The sequence below is a fragment of the Echeneis naucrates genome, chromosome 8, assembly GCF_900963305.1.
Source record: "Echeneis naucrates chromosome 8, fEcheNa1.1, whole genome shotgun sequence".
In the NCBI taxonomy this organism is placed as follows: domain Eukaryota; kingdom Metazoa; phylum Chordata; class Actinopteri; order Carangiformes; family Echeneidae; genus Echeneis; species Echeneis naucrates.
Window position 1 is genome coordinate 18,653,593 of NC_042518.1, and position 22,028 is coordinate 18,675,620.

The 22,028-nt window shown below is 41.3% G+C and overlaps 2 protein-coding genes across 3 annotated transcripts in view; both read left to right on the plus strand.

Moving 5' to 3' along the window:
- Window positions 1-5,453: 5,453 nt before the first annotated feature.
- Window positions 5,454-11,323, plus strand: prrg2 (proline rich Gla (G-carboxyglutamic acid) 2). 2 transcript variants are annotated; one of them, XM_029507914.1, is made up of 6 exons: window positions 5,454-5,559; window positions 6,102-6,274; window positions 6,509-6,542; window positions 9,486-9,618; window positions 10,077-10,220; window positions 11,122-11,323. In XM_029507914.1, the coding sequence occupies exons 2-6, from the start codon at window positions 6,110-6,112 to the stop codon at window positions 11,162-11,164; spliced, it is 519 nt and encodes a 172-aa protein (XP_029363774.1). In that variant the 5' UTR covers window positions 5,454-5,559; window positions 6,102-6,109; the 3' UTR covers window positions 11,165-11,323. The 2 variants fall into 2 exon arrangements, with proteins under 2 accessions (XP_029363774.1, XP_029363773.1); XM_029507913.1 differs by having other exon boundaries at window positions 5,461-5,723; window positions 11,122-11,321.
- Window positions 11,324-11,442: 119 nt separating this feature from the next.
- Window positions 11,443-22,028, plus strand: part of prr12b (proline rich 12b) — a 31,552-nt gene continuing 20,966 nt past the window's right edge. Inside the window, exons 1-2 of the mRNA XM_029507912.1 lie at window positions 11,443-12,077; window positions 18,504-18,661. Of these exons, the coding sequence (XP_029363772.1) occupies window positions 11,995-12,077; window positions 18,504-18,661 (241 nt within the window). The 5' untranslated portion in view covers window positions 11,443-11,994. The remainder of the gene's footprint in view (window positions 12,078-18,503; window positions 18,662-22,028) is intronic.

A 22,028-nucleotide genomic window follows, 5' to 3' on the forward strand; every position in this document is an offset into this window, starting at 1 on the left:
TTGGGATAGATGATTTGTTTAAGTTGGTTGTTGTCAGATCACCAATAAGGTAGAGGTTAGGAGTCAATGGGATTCTGCAGTCAAAGATGGAGGGGAGTTTCTGTGTTACCATTTACCAGAAGTGCTGTGTAGGTGAACAGAGCCAGGGAGCGTGGAAATAAGTGTCTGATGTGTTCTGACTACATTGTGTGCATACAGCGGGTAAAATAAGTATTGAACACATCACCATTTTTCTCAGTAAATAATTTCTGAAGGTGCTACTGACATGAAATTTTCACCAGATGTTGGTAACAACTGATGCAACCCACACATGCAAAAAAAAAAAAAATAAAAAAAAAAATCAAACCTTAGATAAATAAATAGATAAATTATGTGTGATAAAATGGAATGGCACAGGGAAAAAGTATTGAACATGTGAAGAAATTGAGGTGCAAAAAGACACCAGCTGAAATCTATCAGGAATCAGAAAGCAATCCTGTCCCTTGTCAGTGCAAATTAATATCAGCTGGTTCAGTCCCAACTGATGGCCTATAAAAATGTGTCTCATTGCCAAGGTGTAACACAAGAAACATCATGATGTCTAAAAGCAAAGATGGTGCACAAGACCTTTGCCAACCTTATTGTTGCAAAACATACTGATGGCATTGGTTACAGAAGGATTTCTAAACTTCTGAATGGTCCAGTGAGCTCTGTTGGGGCCATAATCCAGAAGGTGAAACATCATTTCACCATAAACGACCAGGTGCTCCTTGCAAGATTTCTGACAGAGCAGTCAAAAGAGTTATCAGAAGAGTTGTCCAACAGCCAAGGACCACTTGTGGAGAGCTTCAGTAGGATCTGGAATAAGCAGGTGCAATAGTTTCAAAGGAAAAAGTAGCACATTCACCATGCAAGACTCCATCACTGAAGAAAAAATATGTTGAAGCTTAAAGTTTCCGGCACAACATTTAGACAAACCTGTGAAATACTGGGAGAATATATTCTGGTCAGATGAGACCGAAATGTAACTCTTTGAATACCATAATACACACTATGTTTGGAGGTCAAATGGCACAGCACATCACCCCAAAAACACGATACCAACCAGTGGTGTGCACAGCTACACACTAGGTGGTGCTATAGCACCTGCCCTTTGCCCTCTGGACCAAGCAAGTGCCCTTCTCAAAGTTCTTTTTAATTTATTTAATTATAATTTTTTTTACGGTGTATGTGGCCCATGCTGACATAACTACCTATAAATGTTCAACAATTAAAAGTGTGTGATGATAATGGCCAGTTAATGCCTCTTCCTTTGTCACTGTGAACGCGCAGAGCGGACACAAACCTCCTCCACTGCCCCACCAGTCAAGTAACACACAAGTGAATCGAGTCGAGTGCATTGTTTGCCACCTAAAAATCAGTTGCTGAGCTATAACTTGCTTTTGTTTTTCTGTTGTAATGTAGGCTGTCTCATACAGTGCCACACAACTGAACATAAATTAGCTGCCTGCTTACCTGCTGAACAAACTAGACGCTAGCACCGATCAATAATAGATATTATGTGATGACCACCACTAATGTCAGCAGAGTTTGTCATTGGTACAGCAAGTGAATCTATCAGTATACTGGAGCCGAAGATTTAGTTTTGTGTAGGTTTACATTAGGCTACAAATTAACACTTGCAGTAATTTTATTTAAATGACAAACAGGCAATTCCCATTTAGAAAAAATAGCCTTATGCCTTGTTGTATAATGTAACCAAGCAGTCTTACTCATACTGTTGGTTTCTTTATTTACCTATTGCAGCATAATGCTCAGAAAGGAAAAAGAAAGGGAGCTACTGCAGACAGCCCAGGGGAGCAGCTCTCTGCTCTCCAGCAGCAAGGAGGGAGAAGAAGATGAAAGGTCAGAATCATGTTAACTGTTTAGGACCTTTTAAAGCTCAGATTCTAAAGTTGAACTGTTCCTTGAATTTTAGTGAACTATCTTAAAAGCAGTCCACATTTTATTTTAGCTATACAAAGTGGTTTGGCGGTACTAAATACGGCATGAAGCTATATTGGCTAATTATATTATTTTGGACCAACCATAAGTTATTTCTGTTATAAAACTTGCAGTAATCTTGTATTTACCTTAATGGGCTAATATTAAAAGTTTAAAAATAGGCTATTATTAAAACTATTCTATTCTAGCCAGCTACAAAATGGAGAAAAACATCCACATAAATGATAGTGAGGGTATCAGAATCTTTGGTAGGGCTGCACTCCTCACTTCAAAATGACACTTTGTACACTTATGAGAAATCTGAAATGCAGTTATATGCTTCCTGTAATTGTTTCTGAGCGTGTTGCAAGTAGAATAAGACATTGTTAGCAACAAGTTGATTTTGTGCGGAGTGGATACCTTTGATATTGGACACTTAACCTCCTGTCTCTCACCCTTCCTGCTAATCAGCTCTCCATTTTAAATTCCTAGTCTTTACCATGGATGTGATCTTTCATTGTAAAAAGACAGCAAACAAGTCTATGACCACAGAAAAATTCCTGTCATTGGACCCAGATCCAGATTACTTCATCAAAACCGAGAGGTAAAAATCTAGCAGTTGATGAGGGCAGTTATCCTTTTTTTTTTTTTTTTTTTTTTTTTTTTCCACAAACATTCATGACAGATTATTTATAAACCCGTGACAAAAAGACAGAAGTAAATTGTTCCAGAAAAAACCCTTATGGCCTAAAAGATACTATCTGGGCAAAATATATACACATTTAAATAAGAAATAGACAAATAAATATGTGCCAGATTAAGCAGGAAACTCCTCCAGAACAGCAGAAAGGAAGGTGGGCTAAAATTCCCAAATATGGAGCTGTATTATCTTACAGCACAGACTGATTATAACAAAATAATCAATGGTTTAGATGAAAGTTGGATAAATATAAAGAACCACCTATGTGTGACAGGCAACTGGTTTCTATTTTCTAAGGAAAAATAACATCACACAAAAAATTGGCAAATAACTACAGAATGCACCTTAAATTCTCCACATTAGAATGTCAATTGCAGAAAACAGACCATTGTCACACCGTGGTGAGGTTGTCTTGTCTGGGCTCACTGTCTCGTCATTTCCTGTTTTATTTTGAAATGCCTAACTCTCCTCTCGTTTCAGAACACTTGCCCTTCCTCATGTCTCCGGTGTGTCCTTCTGATTACCGATTGTCTCCACCTGTTCCCCATTTTTTCCCCACAGTTCAAATAGCCTGTCTTTCCCTTGTCTTGTGCCAGTGTGTCGTCATTTCATGTCTCACACCAGCGTACGTCCAAGCCACAGTCCTCGTTGTTTAGTCAGGTTTTCCTCCCTACGGAGAGTTTTGTGTTGTTCCCCTTTTTTCCCTCGTGACTCCCTGCTACAGTTAAGGTTTCATAGCCTGGTTTCCTTTATTCACTCGGTTCTGAGGTCATTGCTACCAAGAATAAAGTCTGACTGACAAAACCTCTGCTCCTGAGTCCTGTTTGAGTCCCGGCCTGACAACCATCTGAAAAACCCAATGGGATGGCAGGAGATGTTTTCCTTCTTAGTCCTTAAAAACCTAATTCTGAATCACTGGAAAGACACACAGGCCCTGACCTTACAAGAATGGAGGGGACTGATAAGATACTATTTACTATTATACTATTTAAACAATGCATGACAACAGAAATAATAAGCAACAGTTATAACACATGGCAGGAAATCTATCATTCTTTATAAAAGGCGCAAGTAAAGAAACTAGATGAGATGACTTGGGTGGGGAAAATTTTGGGAGTGTGGATGTTTGTATGTGTGGTGTGTACAGTGTGAGTGTATACAGGGGTAGATGTATGTTGTGTGTATGGGTGTAAACCTATATATTGTGCGACTGGGTGATTAGTGTGACTGGACTATGCTGTAAAGATCTGTTATTTTTCTCTGATATACATATTGTGACTCCAATGTAATCTCTGAAAAGCCAATAAAAACATTTATAAAAAAATAAAAATAAATATGTGCAACAATACTCCGACCTTGCCCACTGTGAGCTGGGAATGGCTCCAGCACTCCTGTGACCCGTAAACGGAAAAGTGGTGGAAGATGGATGTGCAAGAATTGCTATGACTAGTTCCGATTAACAATAGCTGCTGTTCCTATTGTGGTTGGTTCTGTACTTTGGGACTGCATATCACCCACCGTCTGAGGGAAAGTAGCTGAAATTTACCATTTAAGGATGGCGTCATCATGAAAGCGCTGTCATCCTCTGTAGCTGCTTGATGCACAGCGACTCTAGATTAAGCTGAGATTCATGAATCAAATGCCTGACCATTTTAAAATTTTCATCAGCCTGTTTCTGTCCTTGAAAGAAAAAACACTGTGCCACTCCAACAAGGAAAATGATCAAACAGATTTAATATATGGTCTCTTAATAAGTGCCTTAATGGTTTTATTAAGGTGAAAGGAAGTGAGTTAGACAAAACAATCACTGGTGACAACTTCATAGTTACCCTTTGTTTTGACCCTATAATTGTCCAAAAGTACTGATAACAACGCACATATTCCACAATTTGCCCTTTAATGTGTGTGACATCAGGTCTGCTGGGACTTGGTTTTGATATATTTAGTTGAAGATAAGACTTTTCACATGACAAAGAATTAATTAACATTGCTACTGTAATTGTCATGCAGTACACTAACAACAACACTGTCATACACACATAAATATTTCTGAATGTGCTCTGAGACATACTTGGGTAAAGACTGAACAACAAAGGGGACAGGGCCTCGTGGTCAACCAGAGGAATAGATGACTTGGTCAGATAGAACTCTATACACTCTGACTGTCTGGGTTAGTCTGTTAAAGAGTGAAGAATCCAACCGGAAATGTTATTTAATTAACTTAGACTGATCTAAAAGCCTACAGGTTAAATCATGCACTTGAATTTTGATAAAAGCTGATGAAAAGTCAATACATGTAAGCTTGACACTGTTTGCTTCCAATATATTTAAAAAGTACATTAAGAGAACTCCTCTATATGTTGAAGTTAAAGCCACTGCTAAAAACACAAATGGTTTTGGGGCAGCTAAATTTGGGGACAAGGACAATCACAGCACATTTCCACTGTGGACATATTGTAACTAATATGTTTGAGTATCAAATGAAACACTGGACACACCTCTTTTCTCGGGATTTAACAAGACATCCATATATATTGTCTGCTTCATAGCTCTTATTTATTTTAAAGCCAGAAAATAATTTCTTCAGTTAATTTTGACTAATAAATAATTTGCTTGTCATTAATCCTCTCCAGTGCCACCAGAAACTGCAGCAATCCACCATATGAACTATTGCAACGTGGACCAAATAAATACACACTAGGCTGTGAGCTCTGGGTGGAGAGAGACAGGCAGACAGGCAGGTTTTATGTGGTCCTTCCCTCCAGCTGGCATGTTGTCCAACCAGTTTGTGATCAGCACTCAGTTAAGAGCTCATCTTGGAAAGACTAAGTCTGACACCCTATCAGCTCCATGTTTCTGATGACTTCGCTTGGTGGAGTGGACCACGGCCTCAGAAGGTGAGAATCACCACTCCGTCAACCTGGTCACTGCCAGCGCAGTCACGTGCTTCACGTCCCTCTCTGTAATTGTGTGTCAATGGCGATGTCGTCTTCTGTGTGGATCTCTGTGCTGTCACTGACGCAACTGGCCCAGTGGGCCGCCACCTTCAGGCTTAACCCAGGTAGGCCACTCCCGCTGACATCTCTGAAAAGCACGGCTGCGATGGTCCCACTATCCTCTCTGTTAATTCCTTTACTTTCACTGATTCAGCAGATGTTTATACTGTATCCAAAGTGACTTGACTGAGTATTATGGGGAATGAGAGAGGCCTAGTTTTAGCTTTGTTTACATAATCCCTCTTGTCCAACAACCACACACAACCAGAAAGTTTCACTTCTGATAAAGCATCAGTACTTCCCTGAATACTCACTGTAGTTGCAACAATGGGAACTCACAAACAACACATCTTCATAGCTCCTCTGCACTGGGTCTCAGTGTGTAGGGCTCTGTCGCTATCTGTGTGTGCTATATGCACTGTTAAATAGCTTGTGTTCTGCAGGAAATCCCATGCTTCTGAATGAGCAGTCAGCCACCTCCTTCCTGTCGCGCTCGCTGCTTTATAACAACTGGGACTTTGAGCTGCTGGTGTCAGACAATCTGGAGAGAGAGTGTTATGAGGAAAAGTGCAGCTATGAAGAGGCCAGAGAGGTGTTTGAGGATGACACTCAGATGGTAATGATACTACTCATGACATGGTTCTCTCGCTGAGTTCAAACACTTACACTAAAATTTGTGTGAACAGTAACAACACATTTTTGAAGGAACCCTTCAGACCCCCTCAAGTCTGTCACTCAAATCTTTTATTTGACAGTGACCCAGACAGTAATAGGACTCTGAATTAAATCTCATCTCTTCTTCTTAGTAATGTAGCTCCAAAATTACATTTTCTCTTGCTTTTATTTTCAGGAACTATTTTGGAAAACTTACATCAACAGTCAAGGTAAAGTGCATGTTCTATTTATAGGCCTTGGTACTGGGTGACTTCAGCATAATGTGTTTTTACATTGATTGAATACACATGGACTATTAAATGGTATTATAATCCTAAACTTTATTAGATTGATTACATTTCAGTTTTTTATTTAGTGCCACTTAGTTCTACTGTGTAGAAGTAGTGGCCTCTGTGCATAGCACGAGGCACTACTTAATATTGTCCATACTTATTATTATTATTCCGTCACATTTTCGGCAGCTAATGCGGGTCGTACCACTGGACGGAGCCCAACAATATATATATCAAAACGTGCGGCTCGATTGTGACAAGCGGAAATTTCAGCAGGAAGGCTTTCGACAGCATGACGGTACACGGGATGCTCGTCCAGGCGAGGGGCGACGGACGACGGGCCCCGGGTCCCGTGGCACTTCAAAATTTCCCTGGAATTTTCTAGTTATTATTATTCCGTCACATTTTCGACAGTTAATGCGGGTCGTACCGCTGGACGAACCCCAACAATATATATATCACGTGCGGCTCGATTGTGACAAGTGTGCTAAATTCTGGGTAGTCGATATTCCGATTTTTCCCAAAGTTATTCCCAAAAAAACAGCCGAAATTTTCCACAGAGAATGCATGGGAGCCGACGAAAATTCGCCTCAAAATTTCACCTTTTTTCTCAGTCGCATAGCTCAGTGACACGTGCACCTAGAAATGTCATTTAAACTTTAAAACGGAGGATATCTTGTACTCTTTTCAGAACATCAAACCGTTTCTCATTTCTCCTGAATGGTGTGGTTTTCGAACTATGACCCCTCAAAGGAGCAGTCCGATTCACTTTTTCCTCAAAGTTAGAGTGGAGCCGCTCGTTAACTAGAGTGAGAGCACTGTGAAAAAGTAACCGACATTTTCATTTTTAACTCGAGCTCACGGCCAAACCGTGAAAAGGAGACAGATGATTCTTTGGCAAAACGTAGACACAGGTCTTGGGATTCATAAAATCTCATTTTTACAGCTCTGCTCCTCACCAAAATTAAACAGGAGGGCTCAGAGCGTCTGCAACACCTGTTTTTGGCCCAATTGATTGTAATGCAAATCAATGTTTCCCTCAAAACAATTTCACTCTGACTTCGCACTGTCCCTATACGCTCATTTTAAGGACTTTTCAAATCAAATAAAGACTGTCGGAATCTGCAGACTATTCTGTCTCTCACGGTGTTTTCGCTTTTCGGACCGGAGCTACGGTTTGCTCGCAATTCGAAGTAGTTCAGGACGTGGTCAAAAGCCACTTTTCGGAGAGTTTTGGGGAGAGTCTGAGCTCTGACCTGAGCGAATTCTCAAATCACCGTGGCGACCGCATCTCTCTCAGCTCAGGTCTGTGTGCTGCTGTTGCTGTGGATCAAACCCACCCCTCTTTGGAGCCTCACTGCTTCGTCATACTTTGTCACAGAAACGCCGTTCAAAGTTTAAACGGGTCAGAAGACTTTGAACTCTGTTTGTGACAACAGGCTTTATGATAGCTCCTACGCTTACTACACAATCATAGATCAATTGTCATGCTGGTCTCATTTCACTCTGTCTGTGGGCTATGGCCATCACTTTGAATGATTTCTTCTCAAAGACACACACAGACAGATATACAGATGCACACAGAGACAGATATCCAGACGCACTCACACATGTACACAGACGCAGACAGAGACAGATATACAGATGCAAACACACATTTACACAGACATAGACAGAGACAGATATACAGATGCACGCACACATTTACACAGACATACACAGAGACAGATATACAGATGCACTCACACATATACACAGACATACACACAGTCAGATAGACAGATGCACTCGTATTTACACAGACATACACAGAGACAGATATACAGATGCACTCACACATATACACAGACATACACACAGTCAGATAGACAGATGCACTCATATTTACACAGACATACACAGAGACAGATATACAGATGCACTCACACATTTACACAGACATACACAGAGACAGATATACAGACGCACTCACACATATACAGACATACACACAGTCAGATAGACAGATGCACTCACACATTTACACAGACATACACAGAGACAGATATAGACACGCACTCACACATATACACAGACAGAAATAGAGGCAGATATAGACACGCACTCACACATATACACAGACATACAGATATACAGACACACTCATTGAATCAAGCTCAATCGGTTCTCCGAACAGAAATTTCAGCAGGAAGGCTTTCGATAGCATGACCGTACGTGGGTTGCTTGTCCAGGCGAGGGGCGAGGGGCGAGGGGCGATGGGCAACGAACGACGGGCGACGGACGACGGGCCCCGGGTCCCCTGGCACTTCAAAATGTCCCTGGAATTTTCTAGTTATATATAATACCTTCCTTGGTAAAGTACCAGTGACCAATTAATGAGCGAAGTCGATGATACTCAGAATGGCTCCAGACATTAAGAACATGATTTGCTTTTATTTTAATCCTCTGTTCCTCAAAGTCAAAAGCAACTCAAGTCTGATATCGACATGTTTTTTTGTAATGTTTATGTCTTGAGTGATGGTAAAAACAGACACAGGCAGAATCTGCATGAGCATTCAGTCAGAACACACAGTACAGCAGGACATCAGGACTGAAGTTAGGGCTGTAATCAGGGCCTTAGTTGGGACTGAAGATGGAAATTTATTTGTTGTTGTAGTCAGGACTTTATTTGGGCCTGTTGTCAGGATATAAAACAAGGCTATTGCTGGAATTGCAGCTGAAAATGAAGATTGTACTATACTTAGGATTATATTTGAGACTGAGTTTGGGAGTGAAAGTGGAACCAGGACTAACGTTTGGAACGTAGTCAAGGCTGAAATCAGGGCTGTTGTCATGATGCTGTCAAACAAAAGTTGATGTTAATTGTGTTTATCTTTGAAGGTTATGCTCCCCCAGTAGATGTGTCAGGGCTGGTGGCAGGGATCGTTGCAGTCCTGGTGTCTGCTATTATTGCCACTGTGCTGGGAATCTATATCTACCAAGCCAAAAAGAAGGGGGGGCAGAGTTCAACCCGGTAAGTCCTTCCTTATGTGGAGCATTTTTTTCTCCAGATATGCAAGTGATGCCTGAGCCAATCCCAGCGCACACTGGGTGAGGCTGGGTTACACCCTGGACACCCCTGCTCATCCATCTTAGGGCCAACATACAGAGACGGACAGGGATGGATGACCACTCACACTCAGACCTACAGGCAATTTACAGTCAAAGTTTGAGGCCTGGGAACCAAACCACTATACCTCTATGCTGCCTATCAGAGAATTATATGTGATGATTTCTGTCTCTAGCACCACAATCTGGTGAAAATAATTTTTTTCAGAATTCACGTGCTCAAAAAAAAAAAAAAAAAGGAAATTACCACTGTCATATATGTTTGTGGTATATATTTTCAACAACGACAACACTCAGGTTAAGTTCAGATTTAATGGGTTTTACAAGAACTAAACTGACTTACTGGTCTCTGTGTTGTTCCAGGGTTCCAGTCAGGATGGCAACAGATGGGCATCTGGCTCCAGAGATGGTGCCTCTGTCTGCAATCACTGCCCCAGGACTGCCCAGTTACAGTGAAGCTCTGAACCACAGTGGGCAGCATGATGCCCCACCACCACCTTATTCAGGGTAGGCTGATGTTCCAGTTTACACATGCATTTTACCTGGGAGAGGTGTTTGTGCTGGTCCAAAGTCCAAAATGTACAGGCATGAACTTGAAAGGAAACTGCATTGCTGCACAATATATTCTACTGTGTGTTCAAATTCAGATTTTTTTAACCAGTTCATGGCAGTTTGGGCTCCAACAGTTCATGTCAAGGGTGGTCTTGAGATCTCAACATACTGAAAATGTGTCCAAATAGACAAAACAGCAACAAATTCAGAAACAAGTCAGTCCATTTCCCCACCAGTAGGCAACATTCATTTAAAGAAATTATGCAAATCAAATATGCAAATGCTCAAAACACAAGATATGCAAACTGCAAATTCTGGAAAAAAAAAAAAACACAGGTGTGATAGCTTGCAGGTGGCTGACCCTGACCTCTGCATTTCAGATTTTTTGCAAACGTATTAAGAGGAAAACTGAAATATACCATTGACATCAGTAGTCAGACGCATGCAGGTTCCTCTCATTAATTTTGATAATTTATTTAATACTCTGTGACATAGATAATTAAACTATGTCTTATGGATGCACAATAAACATGGTTATAATCAGATACAGGGAAGCTTTCTGTTCTGTGTTGTTTTGTGCAGCTCATGGTGTTTTCTGATATTTTGTGTATCTTGGTCTGCCTGGCCCATCTGTGCGTGATATGTGTTTAACCTGTTTTCACACTGCTGCAGCCTGGAGCAGCTCTTTGCTTCCTCTGCATTTTCACCAAACACCCACCAGCTAATCTGTGTGTGCTGCAGCTTCTTTCTCTCTCTCTGTCTCTCTGTCTGAAGCTTCTTTCCAAGAACCTGAGCACACAGTCTCACTGCTGTGTGGAAGAATTCTCATATGGGTTCTCACTGTCTTTCTCCACAGTGGGGCGCCATCAGAGCCCGCTGCTCCAGAAGACGACGAGTGAGAGGGCGGATAGGGCTTCCTTGTGAGGCTGGGACCTGAAGATTCACCCAGCTTTTTTGCATGTCGTTTTTATATGTGTGTACTTTTTTTTTATGAGTGACGTCAGAAAACAGCGATCGGGTGTACGTGTGCTTGACGCCAGTTTGTCCAATACAGATGTGGGGGTACTTTTTTTTTTTTTTTTTTTTAACATATTTAATAAATCACGTCACAATCACACGTGCCTGATCTCGTCACAGTGAGTGATCAGACCAGAGAAAGTTTGAGTGTGTGTGTATGTATGCCCATTATTCGGTAGCTTGTCTGCTGTGTTACAGTCATACAACCGACTGTCTCGGCTGTCTTCCACAATGCTACACTACTGCGCTGCATAACAAATTCTATGTGCCTGTGTGTGTGTGTGTGTGTGTGTGTGTGTGTGCGCGCGCGCGAGGCAGGGTTGCAGAGGATGAACGCCAGCTCAGTCATTCCTCTTAAAAATGGCGTCTTGGGAAGCGAATGAGCGAAAATAGGCAGAGAGCAGCGGAGCAGCTGGATCCGAGTGGATACGGCTTCGCTCGGGGAAGCTCCTGAAGAACGTGGAGCATCTGTTCCACGGTCCCTCCGCTTCACACAGGAGACAATAGACAGTGAAATATATGAAAAGGGGAGAAGGGAGGAGGTGCTCCTGGCTGGTGTGCGCCCCCCCCCCGCTCCTTCTCCTCCCCCATTCCTCCCAGTCTACAGGCTCGTCAGGCGGAGAAATAAACAGAAGCGAGCATAGGGAAGAGAAGACATTCCTACCTCCCCTCCCCCTCACTATCTGCCCATCTTCACCCAGCCCTTTCTTTCATGGAGAGGAATTATCCCGCTGCAGGCTTTGGAGATCTGGGAACTGGGACGGGATGGAGTTACGACAGATCGGCCAAGGCAAGGTAAGCCTCGGTGGCACCACAGCCGTTCTAACAATGCCACGGCACAGCACTTGCCTGCGCCTCTGCATTCAGCCGGGTTCCAGGGTGCTGCTGCACGGCCACCAGGCTCAGGTACAGCAGCCGTATTGTCATGGGGGTCTCGAAAATGCATGGAATTCGATGGAAGGTTAATTGTGATATGGAGACAGAGGAAAGGGAGAAGGGGGATGGGCTGCTGAAATCCCAGTCTGTTATTCCAGAGATGGAAGATTACATCTGGGCTCCGGCGGCATTGTCCCCGTTGCAGCTTTGTCTCTACTCGGACAGAACAGATGCCTGACGGGGACATTCGCAGGTTGTCCGCTACGGTACTAATGAAGCCCATAAACCAAAGCAGCGCGCCGCGCAGAGGTGCTGTCTGACACAAGCTCTGCGCTCTGCAGCCTGTGTACAACAAAATAACTGATCTTGGGTCAGTGCGGAGCAGCAGTTTACTTATTCCTGTCATACCACAATCTTCCTCCAAACTAGCGGAGTTCCCGGAGCCAGCTGACGGGGACAGCTGTCCGCTAAATCAGCTGAAATGTGGCCGAGCTTTTGAGTGGACTCTCACACTGTAAACACACTGAACCGGCCAGCGTGTTCTTGCTACCTTCCACACTGCATCACACGCGTTATGTGCGAGTGTGTGTGTGTGTGTGTGTGTGTGTGTGTGAGTGTGTGTGCGCTCGTATCAGTAGTATCTGTAATTTCAATGCGCGGCAGCCTTCAGGCATCATTCCGCCGACCCTCGGAGCTCTGACTCCCAGTCCTTCCCCATCCCTGGGGGAACCTGTGCCCCGGCTGGGGAGGCTTTTCCTTCACGTGTCCGGTGCTGTGTGTTGGAACGAAGCGCGGCCTCGGGTAATGCTAACGTTGGCTAGTTCCTGTTAGAACTGTATTCCACGTTAGCGGTTGCCTTGACAACCACATCAGTCCCTCGTCAGACTCTGTAGACTCCATCCCCAGGAGCTTGCTGAGCTGCGAATCGGTCCAGGTTTACCGGGTGTATGTCCGACCTGGGCTCAGGGTTCACTGCTACACCTTGCTGTTGATGTCTTATTTGCAGGTGACCCAGACCCTCAGGTCTCAGAAGGAGGTCTGAATCATGTCCTCAATGTCCACTGCAAGCACCACTGTCCAAGAGCGTCCTCCAGATGTGTGTCTGCACGCTATTTGTGTGTATTTTTGTGTATGTGCAACTCGTGTTGGCGTGTGTAGTTGCTCCAGCTGCAGAGAACCTGAACATGGTTTACAGTGCAAAGCTGTGCCGAGGTCAGGAGAGACACTGCCACTGTTTTTTTTTTTTTTTTTTAATACTCATATATTTGTATGTGTGTATGTATGACATGAACAAATCCCATTATAGGCTATTAAAATGTTTTGGTTATGAAATCCACTTCATATTCATTCACTTAATAAAATAATTTCACGTGATTAAAATTAATAAAACACTTTTCTGCTGCTGCAAAATTTACTATTTACTCATGTATTTTCACGACCTTAAAACCTCCTTACATCTTTATGTTTTGCTTATAATTTTGTGTTCTCTTTCCTCCTGCTGTCATTCTCTGTCTATCCCTCCTTCCCTGTTCTCTCTCCCATCTCTTTCTCAACCCAACCGGTTAAGGCAGATGGCCGCCCTCCCTGAGTCTGATTCTGCCCAAGGTTTCTGCCTGTTAAAGGAAATTTTTCCTCGCTGTTGCCAAGATTTACTAATTCAAAATGAATTTGGCCCAGACATGCTAAATATGTAAAGTATCTTGAAGTTAATTTGTTATGATTTGGTGCTATATAAATAAAATTTGATTGGATATTTGTTTTATCTGGAGAGCTGGATTTTTCTGGCTGTTTTTCTGTAGAAAATGTCTCTTAGGGAACCTGGCTTTTTCTTTCAGTTTATATGAGGACATTTACATGAAAGTTCACATCAAGTCTAACCTGTTCACATTTACTGCCATTCCATACACATTGACTTAGATTATCAAATTCAACAGTCATCACAGAGCACATGTTAGTTTTACTGTACTTTCACCATTTAGCTCATGTCTTTATGCACTCAGACATATAAAAAGTAAGGCTGTCAAACGATTTCTAATCAAATTAATCTCATGGCTGCAGTGGCTTAATTTAGATTAATTGCGATTAATATTTATTCATTATTATTTGTATTTTATTTTGTGGGTACAAAAATAAAACTCATAAGAGAAAGCAATATATAAATATTTAACATGTTTATTTAAACTAAAGAACAGATGTGGTGTCCAGATTGCAATTTATAAATAAAAATACCAACCACCATATGATATTTAGAAACCACTCTTTTTCTTTGTTTCTTTTTTTTTTCTTTCATATTTTAGCTGAGACAGACTCACTTGTTTACTTGTTTATTGGAGAGGAGAGCTGACCACTTCTTATGTACAATGTTACCTGGAGTGGCAAGATATATATGAGCCAGCAATGTCAGCTTTACATGGGCTCCTGAATGAGCTGCTCTGTACTGCCAGCCACCAATTTGGACAGTGACTTATGGCAACTCCCCTTGGACAAATTTCATTAGTGCACTGCCCGATATGCATTGCAAAAGATGGGGTTTTGAGAAGCTTTAATTGTGTAAACATTTTTGAATAAAATTAATCTGGATTAACGCATTAATTTTGACAACCCAAATAAAAACATAAACTGCCAATCAGCAGCATTATTACATCTTGTGTCAGGCATGCTGCATGCTGATTGCCTCAGTCATGTCAAACCAATTCAGTGGGTCCACAGCACAAGTTGCTCAAATGGAATCCTGTCATCACCAGTCATATAATGGGATATTTGTTATGGGAAGTTGGTTGTCAAATAAAAAACAACAACAAAACATTGTAAAGCTGTTGCTGGTTCTAAGGTTTTTATTGTTGCACTGTGATGTGTTGGTCTGTTGACAGATGTTGATCTGGGACATGTGGGAAGTGTTTGGAGGCTGTGCTGCTCTGCTCAGCTGCACGGTGGTGATGAGAGGTCAGTGTGTGCTACCACCCATGTGTATGTGTGAGTGTACCTTACAGTCATGGAACCAGCCAATCAGAATCAAGGAATCTTCAGCTGTGTTTTTCCACCCTATCTCTAAATGATGTGTATTTGTGTTAATTCTTTGATGAAGACCATGTTTTTTTCTGTCTCTCTTTCCATCCTGCCTGGTGCTGTAGGCAGCAACTTACAAACAAAATCACAAATGTCAGATTGTGTATGTCAAGTAAAGACACAAGTGCATAATGATGACTCTGCCAGAAAAATCTGCCTTTCCCTCCATTAAAACCAAGGACTCTGTAAAAACCATTTGGACATCTGAACAGGTGTGAGTCTCAACTGTTCCACTCTGAGGGGATGTGTCTTTTCAGTCACATTATACAAATCATATACTTAAGTCAGGTTTAGTGTCCTGAGGATTAGATACATTAACCACTAACTCATGTGGCTCACATAAACTGATGATCAGGTCTCTGTGACGCCACCGGACCCATCCTTTTCTCAGACGTCCAGGTGTTGCTGCATCAGCATTATTTTTCACTTGTCCCTCAATGAATACTCACTGCCAATAGATACAAGATTAGCACAGAAAGTTTGAAGCTCACACACTTTGTTTGCTATTACCCTCTCCAGTATCACTATCATTTGCTCTTTGACTCCTGCCCCTTCCGTTTTCATTATATTGTATTGTTGCTGTGCAGTTCAGACTCGGTCACATAACGTATTGTTACATTATGATCAAATAATCTTTATAAATTTTTCCAACACTAACAATAAAGACAAGATAACTTTATCTCAAATTGCTCTGTCTCTATGGACCATCTCTGAGATGTTTCTACACCTGGACTTGCATCCAGCATCAGTGAACTCAGCTAATTGGACCTGATGTGGACATCTGTCAGGTGTCAGAGCTGATGATACAGAGCAGAGGACTGTGTGGAGGCTCACTGAAGGTTCAACACCTCTGGCATTCCACCATTCTGAGAAGAGGTTTGGAACAAACACTACTCCACTAGACTTGGATCAGGACTTTTTGAGACATCAGGAAAAGGGTCTTGGTAAGGAGAAAGTTGCTCTTAATATTCAGGCAAAACCTGTCTTAAGTGAAGGTTTCTAAAATAAATGAATAAATAATTATGGATGATGACACTGTGAAAAACCAAATTCCCTGGTCTGATGAAGTCATGATTAAAGGAAACTACGGACTCCTAATTGCTTGTTTAAAACTAATCCAACAGTGAAGCATTATGGAGACAGCATCAGGCAATGGTTGTTTTTTTTTTTTTTCTACAGCAGGGAATGGTTGACTGGTCAGGACGTAAATGTTTTTTTTTTTATCTTATTTTTTGTTTTTTATCTGTGAAGCACTTTGTGACTTTGTTCTGTGAAAAGTGCTGTATTAAATAAACTTTACTTACTTACTTACTTAATGAATGAAATGAATGAAAACCTGACCTCAGGATCTCAAAAGACTGAATGTCCCTCAAGCAGAACCAATACAGTATTTGGTGAGAAATCCATATGTTCTCTGATCCACTTTCATCAGTCTGTAGAAAAGGGCAGAAAATTCCCAAATCCAGGTGTGGAAAGGTTGTGACATATACCCAACAAGACTGGGGGCTGTAATCATCATTAAAAATGTTCTACTCAATTGCTCAAATGTAAGTCCTCTACAGGTGGCCTGGAGACCTGTCCTCTTGGGCCTTAGGTTCAAAGGCCCTCTTTGTTTTTCAAGAACAAACACTAATATTAATAAACAAATAGAATTTCACCAGTGACAGCAAAGGCTTTTGTGTGCTGGTACACCAGAAATGGTTAAATCATAGGTTATTTCATAGAAAAAGATCCTTGTAAAAACAGGAAAATATATTTTACAATATACAACATGCTTTTAAAATTCAAAGTCAATGTGGTGTGAAACTTTATATCCTAAAACCATACAATACTATGATTGTGCAGCCACCAAGATTCAAATATGATTTTGAAAAGGTCATTAATTCACTCAGCCTGAAATAACTAAGCTCAAACTAGGATATGTCCTAATGGATGAAAATCAATTTCTGTCAGTTACAGCTCAAAACCATGAGCCATTGTTGGTTTCCATGACAACAGAAATAAAACAGTGGATTAGGCTCTGAAGCTGAAGTGGAAATGTTATTGCATGGCCCTCGACTATCACTTTGGTTTTAACACCAGCTGGGTTCTCGTCTTCATATTCTTCTTCCTCTGCCCTCACGCAGCCTTCAAAGCCACTTTCAGATTTTGTTACATACAACTTGTAAACACATCACTCATTTATGGATGCTCTGTCAGTGCTGGTGGTTTTCAGTACTTGCAGTGCTGTGATGTTTAACTGATCACTGAAGCGTGATATCCTCTTTCGCTGTATTTTTTGTTTGCCTTCCCTCAAATGAGTATTTCTCCTCAGGTCTGTACCTCGTGATGTGGACAAGCAGACTACATCTTCAAAATAATTTTAATATTATCCAAAAGCATCTCTCAGCCATTGCCTATTATCTTCGCACCAGTTTATTTTGACGATATTATGAAATAGAATTAATAATTATGGGAAAGGCATGACAGATGAAGAACTGTTTTTCACAGCAGTCAATGTAACAGCTGAATCTCAGTCAAGTACTCTGTGGAAGTTTTGCTTGAGACCTATTCTCTATTCCTTTAATTAAGTTTAATTAAGTTCCATTAAAGTGACAGTGGAAGGAAGCACACTGATTCCGATTCGGTTGTGGAGTTAATTTTATTCAAAATTAACCTGAAATTTCTACTGATGATCTGCCATTCTGGTCATTCTGGTCATTAATTGGGAATGAGATCATCCTTTAGTTGAGACTGGTGAGGAAGCAATGAAATGAGTACAATTACAGTTCTAAAGTAAAATTAAAGTACACTATGGAATCCCTTTACTCCAAAACCAAACTAACACGTATTTGAAATGTTTGACTTTCTTTGAAAAGTAATTTATTCACTCAGATGTTAAACCTGAGCAGCTGACCTCAGGGTATCAGAACAATTTGTTCTTGGTTTAGCTTTTGACAATAGCCCGATAAATCAGATAGATTCTGATTTTCTGTTGAGGATATATCTATAAACAATCACAGTAAAGTCAATGAAATCCAAGTTCACACAAACCCCTCACAAAGAAGAAAAAACTCCTACCTACCTTTGATAATGGTAGTGCTGACAGTGTCTGATCAAGTGTATAGGGATGTTCTTTGTCACTGCTGACATTGGTTTCATGTTGGTCAGGTCTCTGCGATCCTCACAAGAATGTTCAATGTCTTACAACACAGATGTCTGTTCTCTTATCAGTTTCCACAAAAAAGCCTGTGGTTGTTAGCAGGGACCTCCCTAAAAGCCAGACCTTATGTGTTTCAGCCTCGTGTATGGGAGCTCCAGGCCGTCCCACCCAGACTCAGAGCTGCTCCACCGGCAAGCCTATGGCACACCCCACCCCCTCCAGAGCTATGCAACTAACCACCACCCAGGAAGTTCCAGACAAGGTGGGGCCTGGGGTGCTGCAGGACGCACACTTGGTAAGTTTTCTATGGATGGCATATGTTTCTATGCTCAGTGCAGCCTGTGATGATTTTTTTTTTCATCAGGTTTACTATTACCCAGATGTGTTTGTTACTGTTGGGAGTCTGTATTGCCTCTAGGGGACGTGAATGCCAGATCACCTGCCTGTTGTCATAGTAGTTCAGGGGGCCTCAGTTCTAGTCCCAAATTATGAAAGAAATTCACTGTCTCCAAGGATATACAGCTACCATTTAGTAACACTATATATAACACAGCCTGTGACTCACATTTTAACATTGTATGAACCTGTGAATGACCAGGTCATAACTGAACTCTTTTTTTAATGAATGAGATTATTATCAGAACAGAATCTCAATCCCTCAGATCTGCTTTCTCAATCAGTGAAATCATCTCAGATGTCTTCCAGGTCAGCCCTGGGGTGGAGTATGATTTCAGATCCTACAGAAGGAAACCAACCCACTTGTTGATTTTAATCCAGTTTAATCAGAGGGTTTCATACAGATGGTTTTGTTTGGTTGGATTTGTTTGTTTGGATGGTTGAGTTTTTAGTTTAGGCAAACACCTGATGATAATCTTCAAGCATTCATTCATCATTCTCTATACCATATGGTGTAGGGCCACCTTGTGGCTGCAGCCATTTCCAGCCAACACTGGGCAATGGCAAGGCATGCATCCTGAATCCAGAGCCCTAGGAAAGCCCCTGCCCAGGGATTTAAACCCAGAATCCTCTAGCTGTGAGGTGACAGCACTGACCACTGCACCAAAATGCCATCCTTGAACTCGCTTTTGTATGGTGTGCGTGGTGAAAGGCTTTTATTCTTTCTTTTTAACAATGATTATTTATTTTTTATTAAACATGTAATACAATTGTCAGTTTATTTTTACATTCCAATAATACACAAACACGGAGCAGCTGCATTTTTCAAATAATTACATTTAGATGAAGGCCCACTCCTACCTCCCACCCAGCGTACCCAGCCATCCGCACTAATCATTTTGTGTCCAAACTCTCATAGAACAAAAGCAAATTATTATAGAGAAAAGAGAAGAAAACTGTAATTGAGGGGGGTGGCACACATTAATACTGGTATCCTAATCATTCTTATTTAATGGTATTGATGATTTCTTGTATTATTGTAAGTGACGGGCTTTTCAACTCAAAGGGTATCTGCAGTTGTACTCATTGTGTAAGCATTGGTCCCTGGGCAGTCTACTGTATTGATGAGGCAGGTTGGTGAAAGGGAGGATGTGACATTAATTAGATCAGATGTGGGCTCACAGAACTGGAATGAGGAGCAGATAAGGGTTTTAATGAGACGTGTTTGCATTGATGGTTAAAATGATTCAAACCAACAGACATGCGCTGGTTTGGATGTCTAGTTACACTTGAACAACTGCGCTGACTTCAAGAGAAACATCCTATTTACTTTACATGTCTTTCTCTCACTTACCAATCACAATTACATAACCAACCCTCACTCACCAATCAAAGCCAGACACCCCTCACCCAAAAATGTGAAGCTCCTGTAACACAACTGATGCTACAATAATTGTTAATTTTCACACAGGAGAGAACATATGTTAACAGTTATTTTGTTACTTCTGGTGATGTTATCATATAACATACACCCTATGCCTATTTTGCCTCAGACTGGATGGAAATTATAGTCTGTGTTATTGGGGCAAAAATCAAAGTTTAATTAGTTAGGTGTAGTCTATTTTTAATATGTTGTCAATGTCACTGATCTGTGTTGCAATCCTGCTCATGTTTGGGGTCAATTCAACATTGAGGGTCAGTCTGAACCTCTATGCGAATGTTTTCTGTACTAAGCTTTCAGAGGCTGGGATTTCTACCACAAGGTCAGAAAAAAAATCTGGCGATGATTGAATGGGGAACTGGGTTTTTATACTGGGTTGAATGCAAGATGGAAATCAGGCTAGCCAGATAATCAGTGTTGTGCCATACTCCGTCTCAGAGGCACACACACTCCTACATAAGCAGCAGACAGGCGGTGAAAAAGAAGCCCTGGACTGGTCCTCTCTTCCAGGGGGTTGGGTCTTACACCTCTCAGATTATTTATTCACCTCAACCACAGAAGTGAGTGAAGATGAGCAGACATAGCCTGATACTGATCATCAGTCAATGAAACAGGTCATAGTATATTTGGTGGTTGGTCTTACGCTGCAGGTCACAGTCCAGTGTTGGTAATATGTATGTTAAGCATAAGGTTGAAAAAATGTTGGTACAGTTCTTCCTTTACCCATTTTTAAATTATGTGTATAATGTAGGCTGATAAAATGTGGTCAGTCATCCAAAAATCCCAATTTTCCATTAACATCAACAAACAAAATAAAATAAAAAAAATTAAAATAAAGCTCAACTTTAAAGCCTAGTTGATTATTAAGACAATGTGATTTTTTCTTTGTCAGTGTACTTATGTTTGATCACTTCAGACTGACAAACATGAAATAAAAATTAATTAGCTCACAAGGAGTTAGATGTGCATGGTTAAGGTTTTACCCAAATTGAGTGACTGCTCTGTAAGTCAGGATCATATTTTTCCTCAGTCAATTGTGAGAACACTACAGTTACCACAGTAAACAAACAGAAAGAGTTCATGTCAGTGTAGAGTGAGAGGTCATCGTGGTGGGTTCAGAAACAAAGACAGATTCAGGTTTCAAAGTGATTTTAACCAGCTTCAACCTTCAAACAGATATTAACATACAGTAACTGCTGTGTGAGGAAGAAGTGACCAACACAAGAGTAAGACATGAATCAATGCACTGACAACAAATCACAATCTGACCAGAGTCTAGATAAAAGCTGTATGAAGCTGTATGAAGTGCCCGGCTTGTGCCACAGAACTAGGGTGTATACTGGGACATAAGGTTCATTATTGTTATCTGGGTTTACTGACTGTAGCTTGATTTTCAACACATTGAAAGGGAATGGGAGATTCTGCTGAAAAATCATCTGGTAATAGTCAGGTCCTTTTTGTAGATCAATAGTGTCCAGCAGTTACTAGTCTATAAAAGTTTGCTGTGCAGTGCTGTCACTGCCAGTGCTCATGTAATTTGTGACCAGACAAACAGCTAGCAGTCCTGCAATGGAATGCAATGGAATGGCAACCTTTCTAGGGTTTGCATGCAGCATTGGCTGGGAGTGGGTCCAGTATCCCCCGTGACCCAATAATAAATGTGTCACGGTGGTCGAAGGTGAGTGAGTGAGTGAGAGTGACAAACATTTTGCTAACATAATGTGGCAGGTGACATGTTCCCATGTATTTAAGTTATGAAGGCCATTTCTGATACAGGGAGAGATTTGGGGACATTTCCAAGGTGGTGCATCGCTTTGTTTTTTGA